The following is a 9,169-nucleotide window of genomic DNA, read 5'->3' on the forward strand; positions in this document are numbered from 1 at the left end:
CCCTGGCTGTCCTGGAACTCACTTTGTAAACCAGGCTGGCCTCGAACTCAGAAATCCACCTGCCTCTGCCTCCTGAGTGCTGGGATTAAAGGCGTGCACCACCACGCCTGGCTCCTGAATTACTTCTTAATTCACCATTATGTTCTACTATGGATACTATTATGCTCAAAACACTATGAGAAATCTAGCATGTTTTCTTTTTTCTTCAAGACAAATACACAGCAACAAAGATGGAAAAGCTCCTGTAGTTTAGAATTCTGAAAGATCATCATTAGTGAGCCATTCAGCCTAAATCTTGATCTGTGGCCATCCCTTACTTTCGCGTGAAATAGCAGTTCATAACAACTATAATTTTACCTTCCTTTCCTGCAGCAAACTTACCACTTAGCTAACAGAAAGAGCCAGGAATTTGGGTGTGAAGTAGGTCTAATCATGTATCCAAATCCAAAATATTTTTAAGCTTGGATCTGACAGATTTCTAAGAACTTTCCATAAACCCCAAAGAGAGCATTAGAATTTTCTTCTCTCTAACAGTTACTGTGGGCTTTACTAAGTAGCTACCTATTACAAAACAATGGTTGCCCTTTTCCCTCATGTCCTAAAAATACTGAGTGTAACAGGTTACCAACACCAGTTGCCAAGGTTCTGGTTAGCTCTTATGATTAAGCACATGGCCAGCAGACCAAGATAAACGAAGGAGTAGATCATATTCCGTGATGGGGAGCATTGCATTTAACTCTTCAGATGTCTCAGCTCGCAGATGAACACATACAAATGAATACAAAGCAGAGTTACAGCTTCCATTGCTTCTTGATTGTGTGTGTGTGTGTGTGTGTGTGTGTGTGTGTGTGTGTGTGTGTGTGTGTATTTGGTTTATACTTCTAGATCACAAACCCATCACTGGAAGAAGTTAGGACAGAAACTCAAACAGGGATGAAATCTGTAGAAAGAAATTAGGACAGAGGCCATGCAGGTAAGCCACTTCTAGGCTTGCTTCCTGTGGCTAACTCATCCTGCTTCTTATAGCATCTAGGATCGCCAGCCCAGGGTGGTGCCCACCACTACCACAATGGGCTGGGCCCTCCCTCATTGGTCACTAATCGAGAAAATGCCTTACAGCTGGATCTCATGGAGGCATTTCTTCAACTAAAGCTCCTTTCCCTATTATGGCTGTAGCTCGTGTAAAGGTGGCACATAAAACTAGCCAATACAACAGACTCCTTGTCAGCTTGACACATAAACACACAGCTACTAACCTACAGCCCTTCCTTTCTCACTCATCCCTAAGACCTTACATTAAAAACATAAATAACTTTTAAAAAATCCCACCATCTTTACAAAATCCAACACATTAATACCATTTATAATACCCAAATCTCTTTAAAAGTCAAAAGTCTTTTAAAATGCAGTCTCTTGATTGTGAGCACCAATAAAATACTTTCTTACTTCAAGTGGGAAAAGCCAAGGCACGGTCACAACCAAATCAAAGCAGAACCAGACACCAACATTTAATGTCTGGGATGCACGCCAATCTTCTGGACTCCTCTACTGAGCATGGGTCAACATCACTCTACATACTAATCTTGGCATAAAATTTTTTTGAAATTTATGAAAATTGTATAATTTATATACACACAATTCTTCATTAGAGGATTGACATAAATACTAATTTCAGAGTTGCTTTATGAGCATAGTTATATCAGAGACCTTGCATTATAGTAAATTACTGATTTTGGGTGCTGCCAAGGGATATGGCCACTTCACAAAGCTCACAGAGCACACATGCTTGCATGTACCGGATTACCAGCTGTGTGCCTTCTTACATCCATGTCATAAGAGTGAAACAAAGTTATTTTCTACATCAACGCTACTGTTCAGTGCATTGCCTGGCCAAAAGTAATGAAGTGAATTTTAAATCTATAGAGTTAAGCATACTTTGTAGTCAGGATTTGGCTAATAAATCTTTTAAAGACTTTTTAGATAAAATGTTAAAGTAATGTAAACGATCCAGATGTTTTGAATGGTTTACAAAAAAATCATTCATTTCATAAATTTAACTTTTAAAATAAATATTTAGATAGCACTAAGGTAGGCAGTCTTATCCTCATCTAACCACTGGATTACTTAAAATTTTCAAGATAAAGAACAGCTACAAAATAAATAGGTAGGTCTGAAAATGTCTTTCTTTTACTAGAGTAGGATATTAAAATTCCACTTTGAATAAAATAAATCCTAAATCAACGATTGAAAAGAAGTTTTAAAAGGAGATTAAATCTGAGAGAAAGAAGGGCTGGAGAACAGGGGAGTTAGATGGGGTAACGTGGAACTCAATAGAGTTTGTGAACCATTAATTTCAATTACACTGAACACTCAGACAGACCATCGACATTGTAGATCTCACTCATTTTAAGCAGAAGGAAGATGGCATAAATAGAATTTGAATTAACTCAATCTAAATTACCTACTATTAAAGCGTAATTGGAATTCGGTTGTGTTAAATAGGCTACTAGCTACCCAGGCAGAAGAGAGTTCTATGGTAAAGTTTATTACAACCCATTTTTGAAGGTCAGAAGAATGTTGTGAAAAGTGAGTCTAAAATGGAGAGAATATGATTTGCTCATGTTTATATATATTTTTATAAAAACTACATTTTTTACATTTTAGTTTTTATGTAACAATGTACTTTTAATTACTTTTGAAGTATACTCAAAGTCACAACCCAATAAATGTTAGATAGTGTTATATTTATATCAAATATAAGTTAAATTACATTTCCGTATTTCTATGGAAAGCTCCAAAATTTATACAAATATAATTTATAAAAATTATATTTCTATACTTAGCACAATAATTTCTGTAGAAACTAGAGAAAAATATGACATTAATTTTTAGCCTAACATAATAAAGAAATGTAACAGGAAAACAAATTTAGTGCTCAAATGAAATCACATTTACTAAGTCAATAAATGTTATTTGGAAAATCTGCCAATTTGGGAAAGTCTGGTGCCATTATTACCACACACATGCAGTGAATAGTCAGAACATGAAACTATTCTAGTCCACATACCAGCCTTTGCCATATTTAAATTTTATATATAAGCTATTATTCAAGGACAGCATTTCAATGGGACCTATAAAATTTACGTACTAACACTGGCATTAACTGAGCTGCCAAACCCCGCACAGGCATTCCACATGCTTCCCACTTACAAAAGAAGAGATAGCAGTTAAAAGCAGTACAGACCAAAAAGATAGAAACTCCTGTACATGCATCATGTGCACACTTATACCTGAGAAAAAATGTGCTTTGAAGCCCTTCTTGGATACAGTGTTGTCTGACTTGAATTCAATCCTCATGTTGTTGAAATGGGAAGTGATCACTTCAGGTATGTCAGTGCCACAGAACTTGCCATGTAGTTTAGACTCAGAGGAAAGGCCGCTCCAGATCTCCACGTAATCGTATTTGCAAACCTGGACAAACATGGTTGCCGTGATCACCAATTAGAGAGAACAACGTGATTGACATTGATCTTAAAGAAACCTGCCACAGTTTTAGTTCATTAGTCCCTCAGGAGTTCTACAGGGATTAACTAGGAAAAAAACATCTAGTAGGAACCAACTGTGGGGCAGAAGGCATGAAGGTTCACCAAGTTTATTGTGGAAAACCTCCCCATTCACTTTGGTCAATTTCCCCCTAGGATTCACAGCATGTGTCTTACAAAAATACCAAAATCTGGGAGAATTAAGATGAGCACTGGTTGAAAGGCCAGTATCTCAGACAGAAAATAATCTGCCTGTCGCTGCCTTCTATTTATATTTCTTTTAAATCTTGGAATGAATTAAGAAATCATTTATCACATCTTATCCGACATTGATGACGAATGCATAAAACTGCTTGCCACATTTTTCCTGAAATGACAACTATCGACAAAAGTCATCCTTCCCATTTGGGGAATGAACAAAAACATTTTTCTGTGTTAAGATTCTTTTATATATTATATACAGCGGCACACTGATCTCGCATGCTTGTGGTTGAACAACAGTCCAGAGTGGGGCTTAGACCAGTGCTGTGTCCTGGAAGCATGGTACTCTGCCCCATGAAGCACCAATCCTAAATCCAAGGTGAAGATACATAGAATGTAGTAATAAGTTTCTGTCTTTAAAGTTAACTAAAAGGCTCGTGTTCCTTCATTTCGTGCAGGGTTAGGTACTGTAGGTAATTTCATAGGACATCTACAGGATTATAAACAAATGCTAAATCTCTTACTGGAATAAGCCATGGATTTGTGACAAAATGAAGTAAGCTTGTCTGATTTATTTACCTAACATCGTGAAAACGCAAGGACTCAGCAGAATGCCAAGTATTCTTAAGCAATTTTATGGCCTCTAACAGATGTTTCCACAGCACACTCTTCCCAAGCTCGCACAGAGAATATTCTGCAGAATTCATCGTGCATGAAAAACTTTTATTATATAAATGTATAATTAGTAAAGTTTAACAATGCATACAATTGAACCCTGGGGCATGATCTGTGCTTCAAAGTATGTCAACACAAATCACTGGGAGTTTTTTTGTGATATTAATTAGGTGCTAAATAAACAAACTACTACTGGGAAAGAGTGAAGTAATTTTTCTAAATACTTTGTTAGTCTGCGGTATTTGTTTAGAGAGAATTCCATGCTAAATGAGAGTTTCAGATGCTGAGTATGTTTGCTATTGACTTTCCTATGGGACATTAGTATAGGGAATAAGTCAATGAAGTTTTGACTTTTTCTTCTATTTTATAAGGCAATGTTTTGCTTAGGCTTAATGCGAAGAGTTAAGTTATTAAGCTACGAAACACACAGAATGTTGAAATAGCTTTCCACACAGAAACACCATTATGAGTTTAAGAATTCTGGCATATGCTAAGGAGTTTACAGCCAGCTATTCTGTGAATGGTGGCCGTTACAAAGAGAATAGGCTTTCTAGAGCACAAAGCTGCATTTGTGTGGAACCACCTCTGTTCCCTCCTCCTGCACACAACTCCTTTTCTTCTCACACCATATGTCAATTCAAAATGTCTCTCCAGACACAACCAATAGCTGCAGCGATAATTATGATCATAGAGCTAATTCAAAACTCAGTTAATATCAAATCATGGACTGGGAAGGAAAGCTCATTTCTGAAAAGTGCCCAGCATGTAAAAGCTTTTTCTGAATGTCTTATGAAAAATATCAATCTCTTCATTTCAGTGTTCACCCTGATTCGAGGTAATTGATAAGGAAAAGTTATATTCCACATGGATTAAATATGTCTAAAGGATTAATTGATTCCCACTGTTTTATTACACATGACATTGGAAAATAATCTAAGCCAACATATTGACTTGTGTGTGTATGCATGTGCATATGCATGTGTGTGTTGTCTATATCTTCACGTGATTGTATCTGTAGGTGTCCAGGCATATTTATAGGTCAAATGTCAACTTTGGTTCTCATTTTTCATAAGCTGTCCACTTCTCTTTTATGTTTCTGTTTTAGGGTTTCTTGTTTAACCCGAGGGTCACTAAGTAGCCTAGACTGAACACCCAAAAAGCCCTGTGGATCCTCCTGTCTGTCTTGGCCTCCTTAGTGTTGGAATCCTGAGCACTGATGACCATGCGTAGCTTTCTTTGTAGGTGCTGGGTACAGATCTCAGGTCCCCATGGTTGCACAACGGGCACATTACCAAATCACCTTTCTACTTATCCAAGCCAAGTAATTTTTGTGATGCTATGTTTCCCTAAAATGCCTAAGTTTACTACCTAAAACTCACCCACCATAGTCTCTAAAGGATTTTTTATATATACATAAAAGTATCTTAATAACTACAAATTGAATTACTGGAAACAAATAATATTTAAAAAGTAGTAAAAGGACAGGGAGAAGGAGGAACAAGTGCCAAAAATAAGTACAGCAAAAAGTTGTGAATAAATCTACAAAAAAACCCAATTAACAGGGGCCCAGGGGCACGCATACATTTCTCATCCCATGTTTGACAAGTTGTACTAGGTATGCAGAAAAGGCAAAATAACTTTTCATTATACTTAGTGTAATTAAATCATGTGTAACTAAATATAAATGCAGAAAAATTTCATTATAGTTCGTAGAATTAAATAATGGTTAATTAAATTTAAATGTAGAAATGTAAGTTAGAAGAAAGGAATCAGAAAGGGGTTTTAATAGAAAACTGAGCCATCAAAGGAAATGTGCTTATAACTTTGTTCATAAAAGTAATCCAGTAAATCCAAAATCCAACTGGCATTTCCTTGTTATTTCTAAGCACTGAATGCACCTGTATTTGCATGTATATGTATATGTATATGTATATGTATATGTATATGTATGTGTATGTGTATGTGTATGTGTATGTGTATGTGTGTGTGTGTGTGTGTGTGTATGTGTATGTGTATGTGTATATGTATATATATATGTATATATATATATATATATATGGATGGATAACACACAGACATTTCCAAATAAGTGACTGCACAAATTTCAATCTGGTCTTCTGTCAAAAAAACTGAGCTTTCAAACCAGTAAGCTATATTTTGAAAAGGAATAATAACTTCCACTAAATTTATAATTTCTTAGATTAAAATTAATATTTTGGTATGCAAATCACAAATAATTCATAATGAAAAACTACATACATCTGAAAACATACTAATAACCAAAAGTAGACCACATCTTTCTTATAAGTGGATATTTTTGTTCTGATTTAATCTATTTTTATTTTTTATTTATGATTTTTCTATAAATACCTAGGTGATATGGAAGCTTATCCTAAATATTGGACATCAAATTTTCTGAAAATTCCTTCTGGTAATTTTCAGTCTCCCACACAAATCTAAGTAAAATTGTGTTAGCATTTCCTATAGGCTCTGCCCAACAGTTACCTAGCAACAGCCAGGTAGGAAGGAGTCTGGCTCACTATAAGGACTATTCAGCTTCTCTCTCTGTCTCTGTCTCTGTCTCTGTCTCTGTCTCTGTCTCTGTCTCTGTCTCTCTCTCTCTCTCACTCTCTCTCATTCTCTCTCTCTCCCTCCCTCCCTCCCTCCCTCTCTCCCTCTTTCTCTCAGACTCTTTCTCTCCCTGAGTCTCCTTCTCCCTCTCTCTCCCTCTCCCCTCCCCTTTCCCCCACCTATTTCTAGCCAGTCTCTTCCCCTCTTTCTCTCTTTTTCTCTCCTCTCTTTCTGTTCTCCTCTGTTCTCCTTTCTCTGCCTCTAACACTTTCCCATTTCCCCTTGAAGGATGGCTTTACTGTTGCCGGGACACCTTGGCAAGGACCGCTGATGTGCTCCCTACAGCCTAAAACAGACCAGTAAGTACTTGCAGAAAGGAGCAGTGGGGCAAGGAAGGGGACATTTGTATAAGCCTAGTGGTGCTCTCCTTTCTTTTAAGCTTGTCAGATTGCCCTTAGAGGACCTCACAACACGATAAACTTGCTTTTAACATTGCTCACTTACTTCATTGCCTTCCAATTCAAAGAACTCAAACTTCACAGAGATTCTGTACTGGCTTGGCGCGATCACTTGCCACACGCAGTTTTTGTTTGGAGGGTACTCTTTGGGCCAGCCGGGGGTGGTTATGGTGCCATTGAGCTTTGTAAGAAGTCCCCCGCACGCAGCTGGAAGAGAAGGGGAAAGAGAGCGTCTTAATAAAGGTGCTCCCTTCGGAGCACCTCCGCTTCGCCATCTCTGCATTGAATGTGAAGCAGCCTCTAGTTGTCAGTCCGAGAAGCTGCATGCTCTGCCCTGAGGTTTTATTTAAAGAATTTTATCATCAAACCCCATTCATAACTACTAATCAACAACTTGGGACAAAGCAAATGATGGCCACAGTACAATGCTTTACATTGCTTCAAAATTTAAGTGAATAATATAAATTAAAGCCAGGTCCAAGATTCCTTTTCTTCTAAATGCATGGAAAATATCTTACGATATTGTGATGCCTGGAAAATTTAAATAAAATTATTTTTGTGAAATTATTATAATTGTGGCAGCTAAGATATTCTAACAGCTATATAGAGAGATAACTTATAGATAGCTGATTGGTAGATGATGGTTAAATAGAAATAGATAAATAACTGAGAGATGTTAGATTGATGAATATATACATGATTATAGATAGATGATATAGATAAATTCTAGATAGATGATAGATAGATAGATNATAGATAGATGATAGATAGATAGATATTGAGATAGTATGCAATATTCTGATAAAACAAGACCAAACCCACTATTTCAAATTACCATACTTTATTCCAAGGCAAGTAAAACTATTTGAAGTACATTAGCAAGAAAGATAAAAGAACTGAAATAGCATATTATTCCAAAGCATTTTATTTAAAACTAGTTTTCTTTGTTATTTAATGATCTTCTTAGAATGGACACTTTATATTTCCTTTCTCATTCCTACTGAAATTGCCAAAGTCAGAGTATCACAAGACAAGGTGAATAAAATGAGCTCATGCTATACCCAGCTCATAACTGCTTCTTAGGAGATCCAATAGCTGCCTGAGATGGCTGCCCTGCTCACATGCTTATGCAAACATAGGTGTATTCACATGTTTATGTAAGCATAGGTATGTTCACATGTGCATGTAAACATAGGTATGTATATATTTCATAGCATGTTAGTAAATATTTAAAGTGACTCACACTCTCATTTGTACTGGGTTTTTGGTGAGGAGATTTATTTCTAGGAACTACATGTAAGGAATAGTCATGTTAATCTAGGAGATGCAGCTCAGTTGTACAGAATTGCCTAGGATACGTTAGGCTCTGGCTTGGAGACGCAGATAGAAATAAGAATAGTTAATAAGAGTCATGTTATTTTAGGATTGGTACACAATGTGCTCTTTGGCACCCAGTACAGAGAAGAGGCTGATGGTTTAATAGGTAGGATGGAGACTTGGAAGCCAAATAAGAATCCAGACTGTTAAGAAATAAGGAGACAGGGTCATGTTTTAAAAAGCCAGCCACACAGCATCAAACATGAAGCAAAGAGTTTTCTGCCTTTGGTATTTATATGTAATCACAGTAGATAGAAAAGACTTTGTTATGTGAGATTTATACTTTGGTGGTAAGACTCTGAATTAAATATATATAAACTATATAAATATATATATATATATATA

General features: G+C 36.5%; 1 protein-coding gene across 2 annotated transcripts in view; it reads right to left on the minus strand.

The window, feature by feature from the left end:
- Tll1 (tolloid like 1) overlaps positions 1-9,169 on the minus strand; it is a 201,965-nt gene that overhangs the window by 27,376 nt on the left and 165,420 nt on the right. For both annotated transcript variants that reach the window (XM_021218792.2, XM_029532162.1), the window contains 2 exons: positions 7,494-7,654; positions 3,291-3,471 (listed from right to left, as the gene is read on the minus strand). In XM_021218792.2, coding sequence (XP_021074451.1) covers positions 3,291-3,471; positions 7,494-7,654 — 342 coding nt within the window. The remainder of the gene's footprint in view (positions 1-3,290; positions 3,472-7,493; positions 7,655-9,169) is intronic.

The sequence above is a fragment of the Mus pahari genome, chromosome 19 (genome assembly GCF_900095145.1).
Source record: "Mus pahari chromosome 19, PAHARI_EIJ_v1.1, whole genome shotgun sequence".
In the NCBI taxonomy this organism is placed as follows: domain Eukaryota; kingdom Metazoa; phylum Chordata; class Mammalia; order Rodentia; family Muridae; genus Mus; species Mus pahari.